Source organism: Cetorhinus maximus, chromosome 13 (genome assembly GCF_964194155.1).
Source record: "Cetorhinus maximus chromosome 13, sCetMax3.hap1.1, whole genome shotgun sequence".
Taxonomy (NCBI): Eukaryota; Metazoa; Chordata; class Chondrichthyes; order Lamniformes; family Cetorhinidae; genus Cetorhinus; species Cetorhinus maximus.
In genome coordinates, this window is record NC_135891.1 from 23104899 (window position 1) to 23131458 (window position 26560).

The window sequence follows — 26560 nt, forward strand, 5'->3', positions numbered from 1 at the left end:
CTATCCCTTAAGTCTGCCTTCCTATTATTTATAGATGAAGCCAGAGTCTTCAATTCCAAATCAAAGCATACAGACAAAAGTAAATTGATCCACCTATCTGAATTAGTGTGTGTTTGGAAGTTTTGTGCAGACGAAGGTATTGAGAGCCTCTGAGTGCCCTCACTACCCTTGATCCCAACTGTCTTTTACTGTATCTGTACAGGGCCTTGGTGAGATCACGTCTGAAGTACTGTGTAGAGTTTTGGTCCCATTTGGGGAAAAAAGATATAACTGCTTCAGAAGCAGTTAAGGGAAGGTTCATTCGACTCATTCCTGCGATGAAGGGCTTATTCTATGAAGAAAGTTTGAACAGGTTGGGCCTATACCCATTGGAGTTTAGTAGAATGAGGGGTGATCTTATTAAAACATATAAAATTTTGAGAGAACTTGATAGGGTGGATACCTATCAGAGGATGTTTCCTCTGTGGGGGGTGACTAAAACTAGGGAATATAGTTTAAGAATAAGAGGTCTACCTCTTAAGACAGAGATGAGGAGGTTTATTTTCTCTCAGCGGGTCGTTAGTCTTAGGAATTCTCTTCCCCAATAAGTATTGAAGGTTGGGTCTTTAAATTTATTCAAGGCTGAGTTAGATAGATTTTTAATAGACAAGGGAGTCACAGGTTATAGGGGACATCTCAGGGAACTGAGACCACAACCAGATCAGCCATGTCATATTGAATAGCAGAGCAGGATTGAAGGGCCAAATGGCCTACTCCTGCTCCAAGTCCTATGTTCCTACCTTCCCTGCATCTTAGAAGTAAGTAGATGGTTTACGGTACAGTGCCACAACCTGATACCAACAACATATTTCTGGCACTTCTGGAGATTCTGAGTCTAGTCATTGTAAACTCAGAAACTGTTTCCATTGTCTTCAAATGTAAATACCTTGCACCTTCTTCTCAGTTACACAATCCAAGCCTTCCTTGGATCATTAACAATCAATTGTCAGGCAGACTGTAGAACAGATCACATGACCCCCTTCATATACTCTAAACTTAAAGCTACAGTCCCAAAATATACTAATCTTATAAACCTCATAATTGTGACAAAAGCTAATTGATTTCTTGCAACATTGCACAAAAGGGGTTAATACCAGGTGCAGTTTTCAAAGAAAACATGTTTTCAGCAAAGTGATGGCAAGTCAATAGTGCTATCAAAAGGCACTTAACTCAGCAATAACCTGGTCATTAATGCTCAATTTGAGTTCTGCCAGGGCCACTCCACTCCTGACCTCAGTACAGCCTTGGTCCAACCATGGACAAAAGAGCTAAACTCAAGAGGTGAGGTGAGAGCGACTGCCCTTCGATCAAGGCAGTATTTGATTGAGCGTGGCATCAAGGAGCCCGAGCAAAACTGGAGTTAATGGGAATCAAGGGCAAAGCCCTCCACTGGTTAGAGTTATATATAGCACAAAGGAAGTTGTGGTTGTTGGAGATCAGTTATCTCAGTCCCGGGATGTCACTGCACGTGTTCCTCAGGGTAGTGTTGTAGGCCCAACTGCCTTCAGCTAATTCATCAATGACGTTCCCTCCAGCATAAGGTCAGAAGTAGGGATGTTCACTGATAATTGCACAATGTTCAGCACCATTCGCGATTCCTCAGCTATTGAAGTTGTCTGTGTCCATATGCAGAAGACCTGGGGCAGAATTTTCAGTTCAGTGGGCGGGTGCAGTCGGAGGGTCCCGGATCCCAATTAAGGCCCGCCCAGCGTGAAACATGGCTCCCCGCTGGTCAGGAAGGGCGGGGGCCTGTCGGCTGCCAGGTCATGAGGGTATTTTTTTTTTGTTCATGGGATGTGGGCATCACTGGCTAGGCCTGCACTTATTGCCCATCCCTAATTGCCCTTGTTCTGTGGGCATTTAAGAGTCAATCACATTGCTGTGGGTCTGGAGTCACATGTAGGCCAGACCAGGTAAGGACGGCAGATTTCCTTCTTTGAAGGACATTAGTGAACCAGATGGGGTTTTATGACAATCGGCAATGGTTTTGTGGTCATCATCAGACCTTTAACTCCATTTTTATTGGATTCAGATTTCACTGTCTGCTTTGGTGGGATTTGAACCTGGGTCCCTGGAGGATTACCCTGGGTTTCTGGAATACTGGTCCAGTAACAAAATCGCTCTGCCACTGCCTCCCGGAGCATGCCACGGTGCCGTGGTCTTCAATATGGAGGAGCCCATGCAGAGCTGAGCGCACTGCCTCTTCCATTGAGAGAGTGGCGACTCTCATGGAGAAGCAGCACCAGAGACAGAATGAGGAATTCCTGGAGTTTTGCCCTGACCTGCAAGCTCCCACACAGGCAATGACCTCAGGTGGTCACTGCCAGTGCGGGAGATGGATGAGGCACCCAGTGTCCCAGCTAGGTGCCTGTCCACCAATGGTGAGCAGGAAGGTCCAGAATGACCTCACGTTGGTGCACAACCTACTTGTTAATTCTGTGGGCTCCTCTCAGGGCGCTCCGGATGATGGCAGCAGCTCATTTGCCCCTCCGCCAGTGATTGTGGCATCTGATGAGGCTGCGGTGACTGGGGAAATGCCAGCCGTGGCACTGGCCGCTCCCTCTCAGGCAAGGCCAACACAGACTCGACCAAGCTCATCAAGGCCAACAAGACAGCAGAGTCAGCAGGCTGTCTCCAATGCCGGTGCCAGTGAGGGGTGGAGGGTGGGGGCACCAAGACGCAGTACTCGCAAACGTAAGTTAAAGGCACCATGAGCACAAGAGGGCCAGTTGACGGGTGATTTTCTGTTCATTTATCTTTGGCTTATATGTCTGCAGGCATATACATCAACACCAATAATGGCAATGTCGTTATGCATTCAATGTGACAATAACATTAAATTTGCTTTTGCTCTGATGGCCTAAGTACGCTTCACCATTATTTTCTAGTGCAGGGTATGCCAGTATGTAATGCTGGGCTCCATACTCTTTTGCACAGGCATTGAGTGGAGTTTGGGTTCAAATGAAAGGTCCTTTCAGACATCCAGAATGGAGGCAGGCTGCCCTGGCATGAGGTGGAAGCAGATCTTTGGCAACCTAGCTGAAAGAGTGTTGGATCAAGTAGTCCCTGGTGTCTTTGCCTCCCTGGGGGTTACTGAGGTTTGCCTCCACGCCCTCTGCATTCTCCTCACCATGCTTCTCTTCTTACTCACTACTGGATTCATTATCTGTGGCCTGTGCAGCTGCGTCAAGATCCTCTTCCTCCAGTGGGTCCCCCCTTGCCAGTGCCAGATTGTGGAGAATGCAGCATGCAACCACTATCAGTGACACCCGCTCTGGGGGTTATTGTCGTGCTCCCCCTGAATGGTCCAGCATTGGAAACACACCTTGAGAAGACCTATGGCCCTCTCTACCACCGCCCTTGTGGAGGCATGACTCCTATTATAATGCTGCTTTGCCTCTGTTCTTGGGTGGTGGAGAGGCGTCATAAGCCACCTTTTCAACAGATAGCCCTTGTCACCCAGCAGCCATCCATCTAGTCGGACTGGAGCACTGAAGAGCCTTGGCACCTGGGAGTGTCTCAGGATGTAAGCATCATGGGAGCTGCCAGCTTGCACAGACTTGCTGAATCTGCATCCTGTGGTCACACGCTATTTGCACGTTCATGGAGTGGAATCCCTTCCTGTTGACGAAGGCACCCGGCTGACCCACTGGAGCCTTGAAGGTCACATGTGTGCAGTCAATTTTACCCTGGAAGTGGGGGAACCCAGCAATCGCCGTGAAGCCCCTGGCTTGCTCAGTCAGGCTGGCGTCGTCTATACAGTAATGGATAAATGTCAGTATCCACCTGAACAGAGCTTCTGTCACCAGCTTGACGCAACTGTGGACAGCTGATTGGAAGACTCCATGCAGATCCCCCACTGAGCCCTGGAAAGAGCCGGACACATGGAAGTTGAGGGCTGCTGTGACCTTCAGAGCCACTGGCATGGGGTATCCACCCACACAGTGGGAGCTGAGCTCAGGCCCAATCATCTGACCAGTGGAGGTCACTGTCTCCCTTGAGAGGCGGAGCCTCCTTCGGTATTGCACCTCAGACATATTGAGGTAGCTGCAATGCCGCCTGTAAACCCTGGCAGCAGGATAGTGGCGTCTTCTGCGGCCCCTTCCGCCTTGGACTTCCTGCTGGCCCTGCGCCCCTTGTGCCTGCGCCTCTCCTCCCACAGGTCCCTCGCCTGGAAGCTGCATTGGGACACCTGGCATCCTCTCCTGTCTGCCTCTCTCTTCCTCCTCAGACCATCAGCAGAGACCACAATCCCCATTACCAGGATAACGGAAGGCTGCCTGATACCTGGAAGGGTCCACAAGGTCTGAATCCTCTGGGGGCCTTGGAGACACCAATGAGTCCTGAAATGAAGCCTGGAAATGCTAAGAATGAAGCCGAACAGGGATGTACCTGCCAAGTACCATTAAGCAACCAGTAGCAAACTATCTCCAAAACTTCTCACTATTCACACTGGCAATGCTGAGGACCCTTTTTATCCTGCCCTTGGATGAGGTTTAGCAAATTGTTGGCTGCCTGCCTTCCCGTTTTGCCCGTGCAATGAGTGTGAAATCGCATGGGCAACATAAAATCTAGCTTAATTGCCTTAGCTGGCCTCGTAATTGACAGCAGGTGCGGCTCCGACTCCTACCCTCGCCTGAAGTCATCACGGACTATTTTACGACCGAGCAGGTCAGGCGTGTGCCCACCTGCTCAGTGAAAAATTATGCCCTTGGACAATATCCAGGCTTAGCCTGATAAGTGGCAAGTAACATGTGCGCCACATGAGTGCCAGGCAATGACCATGTCCAATAAGAGAATCTTAAGTATCTCCCCTGTACGTTTAATGGCATTACAATCACTGAATCCCCCACTATCTGCATCCTTGGAGTTACCATTGACCAGAAACTGAACTGGACCAGCCATATAAATACTGTGACTACAAGAGCAGGTCAGAGGCCGGGAATTCTGCGGCGAGTAACTCACTTCCTGGTTCCCCGAAGCCAGTCCACCTTCTACAAGGCACAAGTCAGAAGTGTGATGGAATACTCTCCACTTGCCTGGATGAATGCAGCTCCAACAACAATCAAGAAGCTCAACACCATCCAGGACAAAGCAACCCCCTTGGTTAATGCTCCCATCCACCACATTCAACATTCACTCCCTCCACCGTTGACACATCATGTGTACCATCTACAAGGTGCATTGCAGAAACTCACCAAGGCTCCTTCAACAGCACCTTCCAAATTTGCAACCTCTACCACCTAGAAGGACAAAGGTAGTCGATGCATGAGAACACCAGCACCTGCAAGTTCCCCCCCAAGTCACAGACCATCCTGACTTGGAACTATATTGCCATTCCTTCACTGGGTCAAAGTCCTGGAACTCGTGTCCTAACAGCACTGTGGGTGTACCTACACCACATGGACTGTAGCAGTTTAAGAAGGCAGCTCACCACCCCCTTCTCAAGGGCAGTTAGGGATGGACAATAAATGCTGGCTTTGCCAGTGATGCCCTCATCCCATGGATGAACAAAAATAAGGGAGTGGCTAGCAAACAGGATGTAAGAATGGCGAATATATTTGTACATTTCCAATTCATTGAGTTTTTCATTGAACTAGTAATCCTTCTGCACGCTCTTAAGTTTCAACTCAAGACAATGGGGAAGGTGTTGGTTATTGTTATAAGCTGCGCTTCCCCATCTCCATGTCCTTGCTTTTCTTCTCAGTGTAGAGGTTCTCGATTCTTTTGTAGGGGTTGCATATCTACCTCAATGGTTACTAGCACGTGTCCTAATTTGGGTGAGAGGGTGGGGTTCCTAGCTTCTTTATAACTGCCTGTGAAGAAGTCAAAGTGAAATGGTTTTGCGGAATTGTTGATGCATTAGGCAGCACCTTTCATGACATCAGGATTTCTCAAAGTGCTTTATGGCCAATGGAGTACTTTGAAAGTTTAGTCACTGTTATAACTTAGGGAAAATGTGGTAGCACAAACACAAATGGCAGTGTGACTAATGAGCAGTAATTTGTTTTGGTGATGTTGGTTGAGGGTAAATATTGATCAGGACACTATGTGTTGTATTTAATGCAGCTCTTCTTGGCAGGAACCATGGCGACTGTGCCTGTGTAATCATATGAGGCCCCACGTCTGTCTCTCAGTGATGGCAAAATATCCCCGAGTTAAGTTGGAGGGTGGGAGGGGCTGACATTCGATTCCTGGTCGTGAGCAGTGGGATGTCAATTAGGCTCATTGATGAACCATTATCCTTGAACCCACTGCAATTCAGTGGTGGTTTAGGGATTAAATGGGGCTCACACAGCTTTCCCACACTTTCCAAAGACTCTCTTGCAAATCCTGTCAGAATTGCCATCAGTCTCATAAAGGGTGGTGCCGGAGTTGGTAGGAGGTCCCTCATTATCAGGCACTCCCAGTTCTGATGAAATGTCACAGAACTTAAATGTTAACTGTTTCTTTCTGCACTGATGCTGCCTGACCTGCTGAGTATTTCCAGAATTTTCCGTTTTTATTTTGGATTTTCTGCATCCACAGTATTCTGCTTTCCCATTTATCCCACCTTGTGAGAGTGGCAGATTCGAGTATTGTTGAGTTATTTCAATCTGAGCTTTGTCATTTTATCTTAACATTAAAATTGAAGGTTATACATGTTTTAATATAATTTTGTGAAAAAAATAAACTTGACATATGGGCTACCTCTGTTAGACCTCAACCAATTGGTGAAGGATAGAACTGGAGCCTAATCTTTATCTACTAAAAAGCTTTCCTTCAGCAAAGACATGTGCAGGCTGGATTGGAGCATGGGCTTTACCATGGCCTTGTCAATACTATGTTGGGTGAGAGGAGCTGTGCTTATTGGATATGGGTTGTCTTAGTTGCTTAACTTCTAGAGTTTGAACATTCCAGTATGCACCTCATTCAAGGTATTTGACTCTCTGCTTCAGGTATGTAACTGAGAGAGCCAATGTCAAGCATTTAGTTATCTCACAACTTTAGTACAAACGTTAGTAAGATCAACAAGATATCGAACAATATTCAATTAGAATAAGAGAGAAGGAAATTGTTACCCTTATGATAGTGTGGTACAGTAACAATGCTATAGAATGTTGGAATGCATTTATGATGAAGAACTTGAGAATGGAATGATCTGCAGTTTCTTTATTTGGTCCAATAGATAAAATGTAAATTGGAGGGGCAGTGAATTAACTGTGTAAAATCATACTTGAAGAAAGTTATGATTGAACTATATAAATTAACAGAAATTCACTTAACATGAACTGAAGATGATGTTAAAGTAAACATTGTGTTCCATTTGATGCATTTATTTCCAAACCATTGCATTGCTTTGATGGTCAAGAATTCTTTAAATGGCAATAGTGGAAATTAGAATTCTATTTCATACAAAATCGATCTGAAGTATGGATTTATTATTTACTACTTTTGCCTCACTATTAAAGTAAGTTCCTGCATTATGTTACTATCACAGAATCGTTACAGTGCAGAAGGAGGCTATTCACCCATCACGTCTGCACAGGCTCCCTGAATGAACAACTCAGCTGGTCCCAATTCATGATTTTGAATATCTCTGCCAAATCTCCTCTCAGCTTTCTCTTCTCCAAGGAAAACAGTCCCAATGTCTCCAGTCTATCTTTATAACTAAAGTTCCTCATTCTGGAACCAATCTCATGAATCTTTTCTGTACCCTCTCCAATGCCTTCACATCTTTCCTAAAGTGCGACACCCAGAAATGGATGCAGTACTCCAACTGGGGCTGAACTATTGTCTTGTACAAGTTCAACATAACCTCCTTGCTCTTGTACTCTATTCCTCTATTAATAAAGCCGAGGTTACTGTTTGCTTTATTAACCACTCTCTCAACCTGTCCTGCCACCTTCAATGACTTATGTACATATAGACCCAGGTTCCTCTACTCCTGCTCACCCTTTAGGGTTGTACCCTTTATATTGTCACTCCATGTTCTTCCTACTAAAATGAATCACTTCCTGGCCTGAATTTTACCTTTGGTGGGCACGCGCGATCAGCGGGATCGGGAGCAGTTGGGAAACAGGCCCCCAACCGCGATCGGCACCCAATCACGATTTCACACTGGCTGGCCAATTAAAGGCCAGCCAGCATGAAACATGTGCTGAAAAGCTTAGCGCTGCTAGGGTGGGGGCAGGAAGAGGGTGGGCGATGACGTTTCCGTGGGTGCGGGTGAGCGCTGCGAGAAAGCTCTGTGATGGCAGACAGTTGTCTCAGGGAGCTGCAGACCTGCTAATAAAGGATTAAAAAGTTGCAAAAAAATGCCAGTGCACCACAATCAATCACCTGAAAATATAACGGGCAAAAATGCTGTCCACAGACATTTATTTTTATTTTATTTCATAATGGAAATTTCATCCAGCCCTTGGATGAGCATTGATGAAAAAAATCAAAGGCCACCTGGCTGATTCGTCCATCCGCCAACCATAAGGTCGGACAGGCCATGAAAAATCGGAGACAGTTGAACCGTTAATGGGCCTAAGTGCCCTCTTAATTGTCGGCGGGCGCACTTCTGACTTTTGCGCGCGCCCACCGAGCGAAGTATCGCACAAGTGCGCGATGACTTCAGGACGCTCGCTTGATGTCTTCTCGCGCAATTTCACACCCGATCAGGTCAGCCGCATGCCCGCCTGCGGAACATAAAATTCAGCCCCCTATTTCTCCACACTGAGCTTCATCTGCCATTTATCCACCCATTCCACCAACTTGCCTATGTCCTTTTGAAGTTCTGCGCTGTCCTTCTCACTGTTCACAATTCTTCTAAGTTTTGTATCACCTGCAAATTTTGAATTTGTGCCCTATATACCAAGGTCGAAATCAATAATAAAGTAGTAGTACTTTATATAATCACTTTGCTTCTGTCTAAAACAGGTTTTATTTTCTGTGCACATTAGGAGGGAGTCAAGTCCTTCAATCATGAACCAGATGCAGCCAGTGCATTTCCAAGAGCAGCTGTCTTCAGATTGTTCCAGTTCTCAGGATTCATTAGACAACTTGTCACTGGATGACTTCTGGACTGAAGTTGAGAACATAAAGGAAAGCCGTGGGACTGAGTCAGATGAAAATGTTGATGTGAAAACAGCAGATGGTAAGCCACAAGGAAGTTAGGCATCAAAAGATGCCTAAGAGTAAGACAGATAGGGCAAAAAGAGTATCTAATTTAAGTACATATTATTGCAGTGCAATTCTGTACGTAACGGTAATGTTGTTTGCGCCAAATGATTGACTTGTCTAGTGGTTAGTCTAATAACACCCCTCTCACATTTGCTGGCTGTGAGATAATTCCAGAAGATGTAATTAATTGGATATACAATAGCAAAGCAGGAATGGGACTTGTACCATAATGAGAATCCTTTGCATTTTATTAAAAAGAATGATGAAGCTTGGAAATAGACTGATGGAGGAATTTCTCGTAGGCCTGGATTATCTTCGGATTACTGCAGAATCCCTGCATATCTTCAGCAGGGCCTGAGTTCCACCCACCACAAGGTTGCAACCCTGACCCTAAGCAATTTTCTCAGTTGAAGCTGTTTTGCATTTACAGATGGGTCCCCTGATTTCTGTGTGGAATCTTTCTGGGGGTGAGGGATCAGACAATGGCTATAGAACATTTTGTGGGGGTGATCCAATTGGGGTGTTTAAAATGACAAGGAGATTCAAAAGAATAGATAGAGAAACAATTTCTTCTGATGGGGGAAATCCAGAACAAGATGGTGTAATGTTAAATTTAGAGCTAAGCCATACAGGAATGAAATCAAGAAACAGTTCTTCTCAGAATTTGTGCTGCAACATTAGAGAGGGCGGGTGGGGGGGCGGGTGGGGGGGGGGGCACTTGCTGCACATGCACAGTTGCAGTCTCTCAGTGACTTGTTTCAAAACCATCAAGTTGCCTTGACAGAGACTAACAATAAAATTCAAGTCACCCATTCTTAGGTCTGTGCAGTCCTTAACCAACAGCAAATTTTTGCATCTAGCCAACCTATTGTTTATTAACTGTTCCCTCTATAAAATATTCTCCTGACAAATCAGTAAATGATGAAGAGATATAATCAGGAAATTTCAGTGAATGAGATGGCCAACATCCAATAAATCAGAGGAGAATTGTTTGTAATATTTAGTTTAAGGACACATTTTGGTAAAATCCATTAAAAAAGTAATTTGAAAATATTTAAGAAAAAGCTCACTACCCAATGTGGGACTTGAACATATTATCTTTGCATGGAGAGTTTCAATAGTTACCACCTGAGCTAGGTGGTTACATCGGAATTCTGCACCAAGATGGAACATAAATAGAAACAATTCATTTTTGAGCCTATGTTTGAACAAGGACAAGCCTTTGGGCACCTGAACAATGTAATTTGCAGAAAGTGGATGGAGTGCAAAAAAAACTCGCTGCAGTGCCCATATATTGAACTCCTGCCTCCGACCTGAAAAGTGTCAGGAAGACTGGCGCATGATCTCGCAGCTGCAATGTTGGCCAAATGCACATTGTGCAACTCTTCGTGACCTGGTTAGCAGCAGGAGTTACAACGCTGTCAGAAAGGATAGTGGAAATCTGAAACTCGCTCCCCCAAATAGTAATGGATGCTGGGTCAGTTGAAATTTTCAAGAGTGAGATTGATAGATTTTTGTGCATGAATCAAGGGATACAGAAGAATGGCAGGTAAATGGAGTTGAGATACAGAGGAGTCATGATCTAATTGAATGTTAGAGCAGACGGGAGGTCTTACTGCAGTTCCTATTTTCCAATGTTAAGAATACAAAAGATACATTTTAAATCATGTTTTGGTTATAAACTCTTTGTGACCAGTTTCAAATTGATTATTCATTGAAAGTTAATCAAGTGGTTCACTTGCCTGCAATCTACAGATTGCTCTGGAGTGTGATGGAATATCCTTCACTTGCCTGGATGAGTGCAGCTCCAACAACACTCAAGAAGCTCGACACCATCCAGGAGAAAGCACCCCACTTGATTGGCACCCCATCCACCACCTTCAATGTTCAGTCGCTCCATCACCGATGCACAGTGGCAGCAGTGTGTACCATATAAAGATATGCTGCAGCAACTCACCAAGGCTCCTTCGACAGCCCCTTTCAAACCCTCAACCTCTAAGCGCCTAGAAGGACACGGGCAACAGATGCAGGGGAACACTACAAACCTCTAGTGTCTGTCCAAGCGCATAATCCTAAATTGGAACTATATTGCCACTCCTTCACTGCACCTAAAACTCCCCCGCTAACAGCACTGCGGTGTTTCTACATCAAATGGACTTCAGCGGTTCAGAAAGGCAGCTCACCACCACCTTCTTGAGGGTAATTAGGGATGGGCAACAAATGCTGGTTTTGCCAGTGACACCCTCATCCCATTAAATAATTTTTAAAAATATCTGTTGAAATAGGTAGATTTTCATGACTTATTGCTGGGCGAAGCCAATGTTGACCTGAAAAGTGTAATCAAATGTTAAAGTTCAATATTACTTTGCTTGTAGATGGAGAAGTTGAGGCAGATTGGCTTCAGGATGCTGGGCTCTCCACTCTTATCAAGGAAGGCAGCAGAGATGATGATGATATGGTCCTGCTCTCTACTCTAACTCGCACGCAATCTGCAGCTGTACAGCGCAGAGTGGACAACTATACTCTGTCTATGAGGATAAAGAGTAAGCAGCCTGTACGAGATGTTAGGGATGTCTTTGCAGGACCGAAGTTTTCTGTAAGTGTAAACAGCCTATAATAATCAAATAATATGAATCTTAATTGGTGTGTAAACCTGTTTAAAAGCTCTCAAGGCCTGATTTTAACTTTCCCCATGTCTGATGAGGGCAGGTCATGTGGGGATTTAAAGTATCAACAAGGTGGCATTTGTCTTGCTTACATTGTACTTGCATCTTGCACTATTTTAACAGGCTTATTTTCAACATGGAAGGCTTTCACCCCGACAGGCAAAGATAGATTTAAAATACAAAATTTGTCATCCAGTGATGTTGTTTGGGTTCTACACAAGTTTAATGCATGATTGAGTGTGTGATGCCTAGTGCTGGCGTCACCTACAAAACACAGGGTTGGCCCATGCCCCCAGCTGTTTGGGAGCCTACCCAGGGGAAGAATGGCTGCCCTGCTGAAATTTGACAGTCAATTAGCCGTTAATAGGCTGGTGGTGGGTTTCCAACCCTCAGGGGCAGGAAGTCCCGCCTCAGATCTGCCAGCCAATTGCAGGTCCTGCAGCTCTGTAGTTCCAGCAACGCTAGGTGGGAGCGGTGGCTACTGCCGGGGCTACAGACAGTCTCCAGTAGAGATCGCAGCTGGAGCCAGACACCAAGGTAAGTGGGGGTGATTTCACTGGGCTCAGGCTGGCAGGCCCTGGTGAGAGTTGGAGGAGGCGGGCCCTGATGGGCACAGATTACCCACAAAGAAAGACCCCTCTCCTTGCCCGCCATCAGCCTGCACTGCTAAAGCTATCGAACTTCCCACATGGTCTGGGCTTCTCTGTGTGGGCAAAACAGTGGTGAGGGTGGGATGAGGCCCTTAAGTGGTCATTAATTGGCCATTTCAGGGCCCCAATAACCCAAGTGTGGGTGGGACACCCGATGCCTGCACCATCCACTGTAAGATTTCATCCAGGTTGGGAGCGGTCAGGTAGGGGGCAGAAAGGACACCCACCCGATTTTGTGAACCTCCCCCCACCCCCTAACACCACCCCCCACTCCCCTGGCAGGGGAGCATAAAATCCAGCCCCTAGTGTCATGCAGAAGCAGGTCAGGAGGCCATTAAATTAGATTTTTATTGTCTTTTTGTGGGGCAGGCGGAGCAAGAAAACTTTGGGGTTCACCTGCCCTGTGTGTTCCCTGGCCTGGGCTTCTTTCCACTCTCTTGATGATGCTCATCTGCTGCCCTCACCATCCCAATTAAGTGACTATTGGGGTTGTTCCTGTGGATGCCCAGTGGTGGCCTCCTTCTGACCATATTTCCACCTCCCATGCTCATTACTGCCAGATTCAAACAGGATTTGGGACTAGACTATAGTAATTTCAAATGGCCTAGGCCCCATGTTGGTGAGTATGATGATCCCGTCACCCCTACACTAACCTCTTGTCTCAAGTTAAAATCAGGAGTTTCCTATTAATTGAGGACTGTTGTATAATACAATGGCAACAGGCTTCCACTATCTTTTCTTGGTGGAGGTCTTCTGGAGTTACAAAAAGGATATCAGGAAAATCTTAGGAGATCCCAGACCAATTAGTTACAGTGACAGTGTTACAAGTAAATTCTTCATTGTTGCACAACATAAATATAGCAGATTTTACACAATTGCTGCATTACTTCTGCAGTATTTGGGCATGCAGTGGATGATCAGTAATGATCAAAGAACAAAGAACAAAGAAAAGTACAGCACAGGAACAGGCCCTTCGGCCCTCCAAGCCTGCGCCGATCATATTGCCCGTCAACTAAAACATTTTGCACTTCCAGGGTCCGTATCCCTCTATTCCCATCCTATTCATGTATTTGTCAAGCTGCCTCTTAAACACCACTATCGTACCTGCTTCCACCACCTCCTCTGGCAGCGAATTCCAGACACTCACTACCCTCTGCGTAAAAAACTTGCCCCGCACATCTCCTCTATAGTTTTCTCCTCTCTCCTTAAATCTATGTCCCCTAGTAATTGACTCTTCCACCCTGGGAAAAAGTTCTGACTATCTACTCTGTCCATGCCACTCATAATTTTGTAAACTTCTATCAAGTCGCCCCTCAATCTCTGTCACTCTAATGAGAACAATCCAAGTTTCTCCAACCTCTCCTCATAGCTAATAACCTCCAGACCAGGCAGCATCCTGGTAAACCTCCTCTGCACCCTCTCCAACACCTCCATATCCTTCTGGTAATGTGGCGACCACAATTGCACGCAATATTCCAAGTGTGGCCTAACCAAAGTTCTATACAGCTGCAGCATGACTTCCCAGCTTTTAATCTCAATACCCCTGCCAAAGAAGGCAAGCATGCCATATACCTTGCTGACTACCTTATCCACCTGCATTGCTACTTTCAGTGACCTGTGGACCTGTACACCCAGATCCCTCTGCCCGTCAATGCACTTAAGTGTTCTGCCATTTACTAAATAATTCCTGCCTGTATTAAACCTTCCAAAATGCATTACCTCGCATTTGTCCGAATTAAACTCCATCTGCCATTTCTCTGCCCAAGTCTCCAACCGATCTATATCCTGTTGTATCCTTTGACAATCCTCTTCACTATCTGCAACTCCTCCAACCTTAGTGTCATCTGCAAACTTACTAATTAGCCCAGTTACATTTTCCTCCAAATCATTTATGTATACTACAAACAGCAAAGGTCCCAGCACTGATCCCTGCGGAACTCCACTAGTCACAGCTCTCCATTCAGAAAAGCACCCTTCTACTGCTACCCTCTCTTCTATGACCAAGCCAATTCTGTATCCATCCTGCCAGCTCACCTCTGATCCCGTGCGACTTTACCTTCTGTAATAGTTTCATTCGCAGTTTTTAGTGAGTTAGCTGATCTGAGCTGGAATTGCAATTGGAGGATTACACTTGGGCTCTCTGCTTCTAGGTTGGAATGGAAAAGTTAGTTCCTGCTCCTGCACTTGATTTCTATCACTGATCTCTGTTGGAAAGTGAGGTGGTTGTGGGTGAGGAAAAGGAACAAGCTTGGCGCTGATGGGTCAAAAATGAAGCTAGATCATAGGGCAGAATCTGTGGTCCATCTAGTGAGGTTTTGCCCAAAGATGAAACCTCACAAAATTTTCCCTTTAATAGTAATGTTGTCAGGTGGAGAATAGTTATTTGTGTGAGCTACTTGTTGTCTCAGTATCCCAAGCACTACTGTCAGCAAAACAGGAACAAAATTATCTGAAAGAGGTTTGTAAGAATCTACAGAAACCAATAACCAATAATGAAAATGGAAAAAAATTGCTACTGCCTCTATATAAGTACCTGGCTTTGGTGCATGCCAGGGGTTTAAGCATAATTTGGCATTTGTTTATCTTCCTGCAGATGTCCTAGTCCTCCCCTCCTCATTTTACTGGTTATTGGCCCTGCACTAGGCTATTGTTTTAAACCCACCAGTGGCCCTTGAACACTATGCCCAAGAGGCCATTCTTCACAAATGTGTCATGAAATAGTGCCAATAGGTTATTGGGGCAAACCCATCAATTGAGTCTGCTTTTATCTGATATTCACCCGCACGCTATATGTGGCCCCTGGATGATGACCACATCTTCTTCCTCTTAGGCAGTTCCTTGGGACCGAGGATGACTTTCTTCCACTCTGGGGTTACGGGTCCTAAGGTGACAAGAAAGCCCAATGCTGGATCAGCATGCTCCGCCATAGATGGGGCAGATAGTGTTTGGTGAGGCGGGTGGGTGGGGTGCTTGGACTTCCGTACGTTACTTCCGCTTGTTTGTGCTTGGCCTCCACCTGGATCTGCTGAAGATGCTCAAAATGGTTGCCACCTTCGCAGCTGCTTCAGTTTGGGCAGTATCAAGCAAGCGACTCCCACAAATCGGTGGGGATGTTGCATTTTTTCAGAGAGGCTTTGAGGACGTCCCTGAACGTTTCCTCTGGCCTCCTGGTAACCGTTTACCATGACGAAGCTCAGAATAGTGAGCTTGTTTTGGAGGTCTTGTGTCAGGCTCTGCACTAGGCCTCTCCAATGTAGCTGGTTAACCATAACCAGTGCCTCAATTCTGAGGATATTGGCCTGAGAGAGGACACTCATTTGCAGTGCCTATCCCACCATTGAATTTTCAGGATTTTGCAGAGGCATCACTGTTGATATTTCTGCTGTAAGGTGTCTGCTGTACGTTGTCCATATCTCTGGCACATAAAGCACTGCAGCCCTGTAGACCATGAGTTTGGTGATGATCAGGTCCAGAAGTCCAAAGTCATTTACCCATCCCTAATCAAGAGTCATTGAGACCAATTTCAGTATTCCAACACTGGCCTGATTGAGATCAACTAACATAGCACAGATGCAAGAGGATTAGAGACCACACAATACATTTCAGGCAAGTAGACACTTAATGCAACAGTATCTGGACAATTTATTCAGCAACAACAGTTATACTTATCAAATAAAGGCTGTTGATATCCTAGTTCAAATGGTTCTTGCTCTGCATTGATTCTAGTTGCTACAGGCTGCTAGTGACTCCTGTTCTTCTTTTATCTCCCTAAGTCTTCTTGAAATCTGTGCACTGAACTTCTGCAAGTTCATTTTTTTTTACCCCCTGCAGCCAGGGGCTCTTCCTGTGTTGTTGTGTTCTGATCTTGTTATCTGTCTGTCAATGCTTACATTAACTGTAATTGTGATCATGATGCATGGTTGTGACTTGTTATAGTCACGACCCAAATAGCATATCCTTAACACATAAACAATCCATCCATGCATGTGGTTCTAATTCACTCACATCAGTTATCCTCAGACATCTAAAATTAACCCTTCACCTACCAGGAATTCATACAAAATACAAAAATGCAGATTAAAAGAAATTCATAGCACACAAAAAGTGTAAGAAGTATAAAAGATGCAAAAAGTATAATAAGGTTCCCATTTCCTACACAGACTAGTGACCAAACGTGGCATCCATGCTCTGTATAGCTCAGTTGCCAATTGCCTAAACCAGCTGAACCATTTGGCTTTAAATAATTTTAAAATGGAAATTTGCCACCCTGGCTGATGGTATTTATTGTGATTGGTAATCAATAAACTGTATTCCTGGCAGCAGAAACATTTGTGGTCATCCTGACTGGGAAGTTTGATCTGATACCTATTTCCCCGTAATGTCGTTTGTTATGTCAAACAGCCAAGCCATTGTGGTTGATACTGCACACTTATGTTGCAAAAATAGATTGTGTAAGAAAGATGACAAGGTTCTGCACTCTATAAGAAAACTTTTGAACAGTATAATTTCAGGTCGATCAACAGAAGTTCCTGCCTTATAAACATTGTTAAATGACAGGTAGGCATACACATACACTTTTACAGTTGTTTAAATATTTTGTGTGTGCTTTACTGGCAGTACAGTATATGTATAAAACACAATGCTTTGGTAGTTCTGTTCATTTACATCAAAAGTTCCAATATCTTTGTGGACTGTGGTACTTTCAGAAAACGCAAGATACCCAAAGTCCAGTTATTGACGCATTGCAATCAGACCAGCAACTTGAGCATCTGCTACCAGATAACGAGAAAAGAGAAGGTACATCTCAACTTCATTTAATCAGAGGTTTATCTTGTAGGGAAGAATGGTGTAAGCAAGAAGAATTTATTAAGTTTAAGTTACAGACCATTTTTCTTTCACATTGACCAATAGAAAAAAGAATTAGCCTTGGGCCTTTTATGTTAAGAAGGGAAGTATTTCTTATGCCATTTAATTTTACATTCCCATTTTACAGCTTCAGACCTTACTGCAGTTGACCAGATGTAATCTCTGTGATCAGGCTGTCGCCAATACCACTACTGCTTGCCCAAAATGAAAGTAGTAACAGCAACCTGCTAGACACCACTCATCATTTTTTCTGCATTACTTTCCCTCCATCCGTTCAAAAACTTTGGGGATGGGGGCACTGGGTTGGGTGGAGAGGAAGTGGTGAGTGGAGAGGAAGTGGTGGATGGGATTGCAAGCTATGATACTTTGTGCTTCCCTGTGTAGGATGGTGCAGTCAGGACTTCAGCAGAGTGAGGAATTGAAATTATGTTATTCTAATTGACATCATTGCAGGACAGTGATATATAAGTTGCAATCACAAAAACGTTTGTTATAGTTCTGTTTGTCTTTAAGAGGGGTTGTTGGAGGGAATGGATGGGGGGTCAGGGAAGTTATTTTTGTTTAAATGGCACTTTGAGGCCAGGGATTTGCAATTTGTTCATTTCAAATGCCTCAGTCAAACTATTCAGTTATTACTGTATGCTGTAAAGAAAAGCACATGGCATATTTGTGTAGTGTGTTATCATTCATGTGTTGGCTGCCATGAGATTTAATGTTTGTTTGAGTGATTTGGAGCTTAAATTTGAACTCATAAATTATTGATCCTTTGGATTTTTATTTTGACACTTTTTATCTTTTTCAAGTCACTTTTATTGACATCTGGGCAGAAATATTTGTGCATCTTTGGCAATTTATTCTTACGTTGCATAGAATAATTCCACCATCCCCAAAATCAGAACTGTTTGTTTTCTGTCCCAGTTAACATGGTTTTCCTATTATTTTGATGTGGCCTTTGAGTAGTTGAAACACTGCATTAATCTGTCTTCCTGTTTGTCCAAGTCTGCCGGACATTGAATCTTCCTACATCTAGATATTGGTGTTTGTCTTGATTCAGTCCATTATTATTTTACATCACTTATTAAATAATGTTGAGTGCTCTGCTCTGGGCTTACATTGTCTTGTATGTTTTTGTTTTTGCTGGTGATTTTATAATTTTTCTTATGATTTAAATGTAAGTATAGAGTTTACAGCTTTTTACTTTTTGCAACAGAAATGCATACTGAGAATTCAATATGGAAACCAGCGCGCTCTACATAATTTTTTCTGTTAAAATTAATTTTCTGATTTGTACTTCTGTCATATTTAGCTCTGCTAGCTATTTGTTGTGCCAAAATTGTTTGAGATATTGGACCAGATCTTCTGATGTCAACAGCAGTGAATGTGGAGGTTTCTGCCACTGTTGCAGTTTAGGACCCATCAGAAGAAATGACATGCAGTAAAGCGCTGTAATTGCCCAGGAAATTTAAACCTCTGATTGGCTGATTTGTTCTGCCTGTGATCCTCCACAAATGTCTCTTACACTGATCTCAGTGTTGGAGACTTGGGCTAGATACATGTTACTTACCCAATACATACCCTAGGAATGTTACACTGTTTAATCTCTGGTGTAGCTCAGTGATTAGCAACGTAATTCAACCTACCATCCCAACCGATCTCCAACTGCACCTCCAGTAACCCAACTGTCCACCCCCACAACCCCCCAACCACTACCCACCTATGTACCCACCCACTCATCCACTCACTTACCCACTTAGCAATTTGCCCACTTAACCACTCATCCACCCACCCACTCACTCACCCACCCACCCACCGACCCACTCATTCTCCCACCCACCCACCAACCCACTCATTCACCCACTCACCCACTTACTCCTCCACTTACTCACCCACTTACTCACCTACCCACACCAGCCAACTCACTACCTAGCCATTCACCCATCCAATTTACCCACTTACTCACTCACTCACCCACCCATTCATTCACCCACCCACACACCCATACAACCACTCACCTGCCCACTACCTAGCCATTCACTTACCTGTTAACTCACTCACCCACTACCCACCCACTCACTAACCCACTGAAACTGTTGAGATCTTTAAACACTTAACTGAATATGGCAGCTGATGTCATAAAAAGAGGGTGTGTTCTCTGCGCTGCTCCTCTTTGCTGGTGTTCCCTGTGGATAGCTGTACTGAAGCATTGCTGCTGCAGCCGGGACAGGAAGTCTTGGCCGGAAGGACACTAAAAGGTTTGGGCACAGTGATCTTCACACTCAGTAGTGATCGCCCCAATATTACCATTGATTGGAAGATCTGAGCCAATGTCACAGGTGTAAAGAATGAAATATATTCCTATCCATCTTTCATGCTGGGACATAATCCTCTGATTTTCAGGTGTAAACTCACTTAGTTAACGCTGAGTGTTGAAGATTCTCAGGTTTGAAAGTGTTACACCATAAATCTCCAGGCTACAATACATTAAATATATTAAAAAGGAGAAATTTTAGATTGCTGTTTGAAGTGGGAGAGGACTTTTCTAGCAGAACTAGTGAATTATCTAATTTTGCTAAATTTGTAGACTTTGCCACAGTTGTGGCAATGTATACTGTTAGAATCCCTGATTTTAAAAAGAGAGTTATGATGAACATTCTTTTTCCACATAGCCTCAAACTCAACTTTATTTCAAATGTCTAATGGTGGATGGATTGACAACCTTAAAAATAAATAGAAACCAAGATATTTTTTGAAATGAGAATGCACTATAGAAATTAGAAATTGAGAGCCAGGTATTAAGAGATTAGGGCATATTATAATTTTTATGTTGGTGTAGTTAACAAGTAAATTCTGGGTGGAACGTATACTCAATCACATCCAGAATTTTTCCTGCTACATATGTTTTTGCTTACAGCATTTCATTATAGCAAGTAACCTACTGTTTTCAACACAGATCTCTCTGTTTCCTTTTTCTGTAGCTTGTTCTGATGAACACAAGACTTCATCACCAACACAGTGTGAACTTTCGAAGACAGAATTTATATCTTTTGATATTTCTTATTCTGAACAAGCATCAATTTTGCGAAACCAATTCCTGTATATAAAGCCGACCAGGAAAAGAAAGGATGATGGGACTTTGCCTGTAAGTAATCTTAGTTACTCATTCTGAAATCAGCCTAGACATGGACTTTACGACTGCTAAGCCTATTTCACACTGAACATCTTTTCTCATACCTAAAGCATAGAGAAGTGATGAATCAGACAAAGTAAGCACTTCCACTTTGCAACAGAGTCACACTGTGACCACCTCATTGTGGACACTTTTGCTTGGTGAGGTATGGTTCATTAGTAGTACATGTATCATAATCCTATCCTTTAAAAAAGTTTATATATAAATTTTGTAAATTTAAGAATTGTCATGCTCTGTGGACAATCAGTTTTTTTTCTCATTTATTGGTAGAAACTAAGAAAGAATATCTTACAAAACATTTTGTTCCCAAAGTACACAGGTAATAATTGTAGTGCACTGCAGCTTAATGTGTACTTGATTCAAAATGCAGCTACTCATTGACCCTACCAGTCATCAGAAACTTTTATTCCAGTTTAAGCAGACTGCACTCAAGATGAAATGAAAACAGAAAGTGCTTGAAAAACTCAGCAGGTCTGGCAGCATCTGTGGAGAGAGAAACAGAATTAATGTTTTGAGTCCAATATGACTCTTCTTCAGAACTCAAGATGATATCAACCCCATATTTTTTTCTTTCTGCTATCTTCATTTCTTTCCCTTTGGCAATTATGTTCTACAAATGTGCAGCACATTGAGAATTAATGAAAAAAAATACTCTTCATCATTCTTATATTCAAGCAGAATTTGAATAACTTAGCAGAACTTGTGAATACTCCTACAGCCACCTTGCTTCCGGGATTAAATAACATGCTCTACTTTGCTTATTTTAATAGCAATACAAAATGTGCAAGAATAAACTAGGAATAACAAGAATAGGTGATCTCTCAGCACAAGACATGAAAAAAATTCACACTTTGGCATTAATTGAGCTGACAGCTCTCTTTGATGTCTTGGATTTGGAGGTGAAACGACACAAAGCAATGAAAGTGAAAGTATATGGTAAGTGTTAAATGCACACTCTTCAAAAACATGCTTGAAGTAAAATAAATATATTATGATGTATGTTTGTAATAAAACAGTTTATCATGTTAACAATTAACTATATCATGGAGTTCATCGGAATTAAACTAGGCTAGTTAGGAAAATATTTTTCAATTATATTTAACCTTCCTGAACATAAGTTCAATTTAATATTTGGGAGGAAGAGACTTTTGCTTTAAGCTAGATTCTCTTTGCAAGTTGCAGTTGAGTGAGTGGTTTCACAGTGCTGCTATGGAGCTGGCCACTAAGTGCACTCAAGGTTGAGTCTCCATGTGATTCTTCTTTCCTCCTGACCTTCTGCTCAGTAGAGATCAGGGCTCACTGAATGAAGGATTCCACGTACACCCCGAGCCCAGCACTCAAGATATTTGCGTTCCAACATTGTCGAGAACCATTTACAACTTGGGGAATGGCAGAATCATCAGAAATTCTAATCATCGTGGAGGTCTGCAGCACTAATGCAATATTTGTTATGTGTAGATAATAAGATTTTTGGTGTCCCACTCACACACCTGATAGAAAATGATCAGAAGATTGACCCCAACATCAAAGTTCCACTGTTTCTTAAAGAGGTGAGCCCTTTTCTTTCATCGCAATCGAGATTGCAGGCAAAAAATAGACAAGTATCAAATTCTAGAAACGGTACTTAAGAGCTCCATTTAGCTCCCCCACCAAAAGATTTGATGGCAGGGTGTGGGGATGAGGGGTGGGCACATAAAATTGAACAGTGGCCTTCCCTCGCCCTGTCTAAAATTTTACAAGAGGGTAGAGAGGTGTCGGGTGGCCTGCCTGCCCTTGGGTCTATTGAGGCCTCTAAGTGGCCAATTAATGGCCACTTTAGGGCCTCATCCTGCCGCCGCTGGGGAGAGGCCCACACCATGCAGGAAACCCAGCTGCTTTAGCTGCATAGGCTGGTGTTGTGCAAGGTCGGGGGACCTCCTTTGCGGGTTCCCTGGGCTCAACGTACACACCCCCAAGAGCTATTTCCCCTTTCACCCTGCCCCCGACCTCTTGAATCCAGCAGATGCATAGGAATACCACCACCTGCAAGTTCCCCTCCAAGCTACACACCATCCTGACTTGGAACTAGATCACCGTTCCTTCACTGTCGCTGAGTCAAAATCCTGGAACTCCCTCCCTAACAGCACGGTGGGTGTACCTACACCACATGGACTGCAGCGGTTCAAGAAGGCAGCTTGCCACCACCTTCTCAAGGGCAGTTAGGGATGGACAATAAATGCCGGCCTTGCCAGTGTTGCCCACGTCCATGAAAGAATTTTTAAAAAGCCCTCCAGCTCTCTCCCTTTCCCTCATGCCTGACCCCGGGCTTACCTGGGCTTCTTGGCATTGTAGGACTGTCTTTAGTCCCAGCAGTGGTCACCACTCCAAGCTGATGCTGCTGGGGCTACAGAGTTGCCGGCCATCCGATTTGGCCGGCGGTTCTCTAAGGCAGAACTTCCCACCGAGATTGGGGCAGGAGTTTCACCTTAAAACAGGTAACACTGCTCCTAGCATTAAGTTACTGCAGGGCACCCATTGGGATCATGAGCAAGCACCTCACTGACCGTTCCCCCAAGGGCGAAGACCACGGTGCCCTGTAAAATTCAGCCTAGAAATGCCTCAGTTGAGAATATGTACTGTACTTGGTAAATTAAAGATCACATCCAGAGGTACAAGGAACTTGCAGGTGGTGGTATTCCCATGCATCTGCAGGGTTCAAGAGGCCGGGGGCAGGGTGAAAGGGGAGATAACTCTTGGGGGTGTGTACGTTGAGCCCAGGGAGCCTGCAAAGGCGGTCCCCCGACCTTGCACAACACCAGCCCATGCAGCTAAAGCAGCTGGGTTTCCTGCATGCTGTGGGCCTCTCCCCAGTGGCGGCAGGATGAGGCCCCAAAGTGGCCATTAATTGGCCACTTAGAGGCCTCAATAGACCCAAGGGCAGGCAGGCCACCCGATACCTCCTCCGCGCCCCTGTAAAATTTTAGACAGGGTGAGGGCAGGCCACTTGCTCAATTTTACATGCCCGCCCCTCATCTCCCCAACCCGCTATCAAATTTGCTGGCGGAGGAGCTACATGAATGCATTATATACCCACCTAAAATTCCCCTCTTGCTGTTTTGGCCAGGGAATGAATCGATCTATTTTAAACATGTTAATGCCCTGCTAATTTTGTATAGAGGCACAATTCATACACATCACATGTAGCCTGTTGCAGTACAAAGCTAATTCTGTATTCCCACAGTTGGTGTGCTGTCTGGAAGATAATGGTTTGGAAACAGAAGGGATCCTCCGCATTTCAGGTTCTGTTGCTAGGATAAAGGTATTCCCAACTAAACAAACAGAGAATGAAGTAAAACAAACTTAAATTTACCAACTAATACTTTTGGAATTGTAATGTTCAGCGCTTTCTTTTTAAAATGAATGTATTTTCTGTCTTGCCCACAGAATTTGCAACAGGAAATTGATGCAAATTTTTACCAAAAAAATTTTGACTGGAAGAAAGTGCACCAAAATGATCTAGCAGGCTTATTAAAGGTGTTTATCCGTGAATTGCCATGTCCCTTGTTAACAGCAGAATATGTGACTGCTTTTGCAGCAGTCAAACGTACGTCCTATTTTTGTTACTCTCACTACTTAAATAGTATATTCATTTGGACCAATGAATGAATGCCAGTATGGATTTGTTAAAGTCATGTTTGACCAACTTGATTGAGTTTTTTGATGAGGTACCAGGGAGCGTTGATGGCAGTGTGGATGATGCTGCGAATGTGGGTTTTGAAAAGGCGTTTGATAAAGTGCCATGTAATGAACTTGTTAATCCCATAGATTTTAATTTCATTAAGGGAACGGTGGGGAAGTGGATTAAAATTAAAATTAGCTGAAGGGCAGAAAGCAAGATTTAGTTGTAACAGGTTGGTTTTCAGACTGGAGGAAACTACACAGTGGTGTTCCTTAGTGTTCGACATTAAGACCACTGCTCTTTTTGATATATATTAACGACCCTGCACTTGGCTAAACAGGGCATAATTTCAAAGCTTGCAGATAACTCAGAAATGTAACAAACAATTAGGAAAATAGTAACAGACTCCAGGAGGACGTGAGCAGACAGATGCAATGGTCAGACACATGACTGATGAAATTTAACACAAAGAACTGTGAAGTGATACATTTTGATATGAGGAAAGAGGAGAGGCAATATAAACTAAACGGTTTAATTTTAAAGGGGGTGTAGCAACATAGAAACCTGGGAGTGTATGTGCATACATCTCTTACCACTGTGTGGTTTCCTCCAGTCTGAAAACCAACCTTTTACGACTAAATTTTGCTTTCTGTCCTTCAGCTAATTTTAATTTTAATCCACGTTCCCACTGTTCCCTTAATGAAATTAAAAGTTACCAGACAAGTTGAAAAGGCTGTTCAAAAAACATGTGGGATACTTGACTTTATTAATAGAAGCAGAGAGCACACAAGCAATGAAGCTATGCTAAACCTCTATAAAACCACAGGTTTGGCCTCAGCTGGACTACTGTGCTCATTGCTGGACAACACACTTTAGGAAGGATGCCAAGGCCTTAGAGATGGTGCAGAAGAGATTTACTAGAAAGGTACCAAGAATGAGGGACTTCAGTTATGTGGAGAGATTGGAGAAGCTGGGGTTGTTCTCCTTAGAGCAGAAAAGATTCAGAGGAGGCTTGATAGAGACATTCAAAACGATGAGCAGTTATGATAGAGTAAATGAAGATCAGTAACCACAGGACACAGATTTGAAGAGATCGGTAAAAGAACCAGAGGCGACATGAGGGGAAAGAAATCATACAGTGAGTAGGAATGCACTGCCTGAAAAGATGGTGGAAGCAGTTTCAGTAGTAACTTTGAAAAGTGAATTGGATAAATAATTGAAAGGAAGAAATCTACTGTACTATGGGGAAAGTGAATGGGAATGAGATTAATTGGATAGCTCTACCAAAGAGCTAGCACAGGCATGATGGGCTGAATAGCCTTCTTCTGTGCTGTATGATTCTATGTACATGCAAGTTTTTATTAACTAGAAGAACAGCACAATGGTTTGTTTTTATCTGTTTTAATTAAAGTCTTATTCATTTTCCAAACTTTTATTTAATCAAAATGATTTATTATTTACATTGCAACAACTTTCTCTTTATTTCAGATATCTGTGATCAAACACACATGATACATTCCCTGAATCTTCTTGTGCTGATTCTTCCAGAGACATATAGAGCTACACTAAAGGTAGGATTTATTATAGAAATGAAGGGTTCCCATACTAAAGAGTCACCTCCACAATTTAGTATTCAATATAAATTCAAAACTTATGACAAAGCTAATAAAAGCTATACTATCCAACCTTGAAAGGAAGTAACTCAGGTTTTTTTATAGACAAATAATAGTAGTAAATAGTGCAGGAAAGATAAATTCAGAATTCTGCTTTAAACACTGCCGTGTTAGTTGGATGGAACAAACTTAGGACTATGGTAAGGAGGTCCTTTGCATAATGGATGAGTATGTGGAACAGATATCCTGGCTTGGTTTTAGAGGCAAAAACCCTAGAATCGTTCAGAAACAGTTGGGTGCTATGGTATAGAGACTGCAGGTCATGCTACATGGTTAATGAAGATTTGTCAAATGGCCTTTCATGTTTATCATCTAGAGTAGAACCATAGAACCATAGAACACTACAGTACAGAAAACAGGCCATTCGGCCCTTCTAGTCTGTGCCGAAATATTATTCCGCTAGTCCCATTGACCTGCACCTAGTCCATAACCCTCCAGACCTCTCCCATCCATGTATCTATCTAATTTATTCTTAAAACTTAAGAGTGAACCCGCATTTACCACGTCAGATGGTAGCTCGTTCCACACTCTCACCACTCTCTGAGTGAAGAAGTTCCCCCTAATGTTCCCCCTAAACCTTTCCCCTTTCACCCTAAAGCCATGTCCTCCCGTGTTTATTTCTCCTAATCTAAGTGGAAAGAGCCTACTCGCATTTACTCTGTCTATACCCC

The 26560-nt window shown here is 43.6% G+C and overlaps 1 protein-coding gene across 6 annotated transcripts in view; it reads left to right on the forward strand.

The window, feature by feature from the left end:
- Nucleotides 1–26560, forward strand: part of arhgap40 (Rho GTPase activating protein 40) — a 170687-nt gene that overhangs the window by 112399 nt on the left and 31728 nt on the right. For 4 of the 6 annotated variants that reach the window (XM_078555114.1, XM_078555115.1, XM_078555111.1 and 1 more), the window contains exons 2-10: nucleotides 8970–9163; nucleotides 11565–11785; nucleotides 17212–17302; nucleotides 20347–20510; nucleotides 21329–21494; nucleotides 22017–22108; nucleotides 23779–23886; nucleotides 23982–24141; nucleotides 25705–25787. In XM_078555114.1, the coding sequence (XP_078411240.1) occupies nucleotides 8992–9163; nucleotides 11565–11785; nucleotides 17212–17302; nucleotides 20347–20510; nucleotides 21329–21494; nucleotides 22017–22108; nucleotides 23779–23886; nucleotides 23982–24141; nucleotides 25705–25787 (1257 nt within the window). In that variant the 5' untranslated portion in view covers nucleotides 8970–8991. The remainder of the gene's footprint in view (nucleotides 1–8969; nucleotides 9164–11564; nucleotides 11786–17211; nucleotides 17303–20346; nucleotides 20511–21328; nucleotides 21495–22016; nucleotides 22109–23778; nucleotides 23887–23981; nucleotides 24142–25704; nucleotides 25788–26560) is intronic. The other 2 variants (XM_078555113.1, XM_078555112.1) reach the window with 1 other exon arrangement.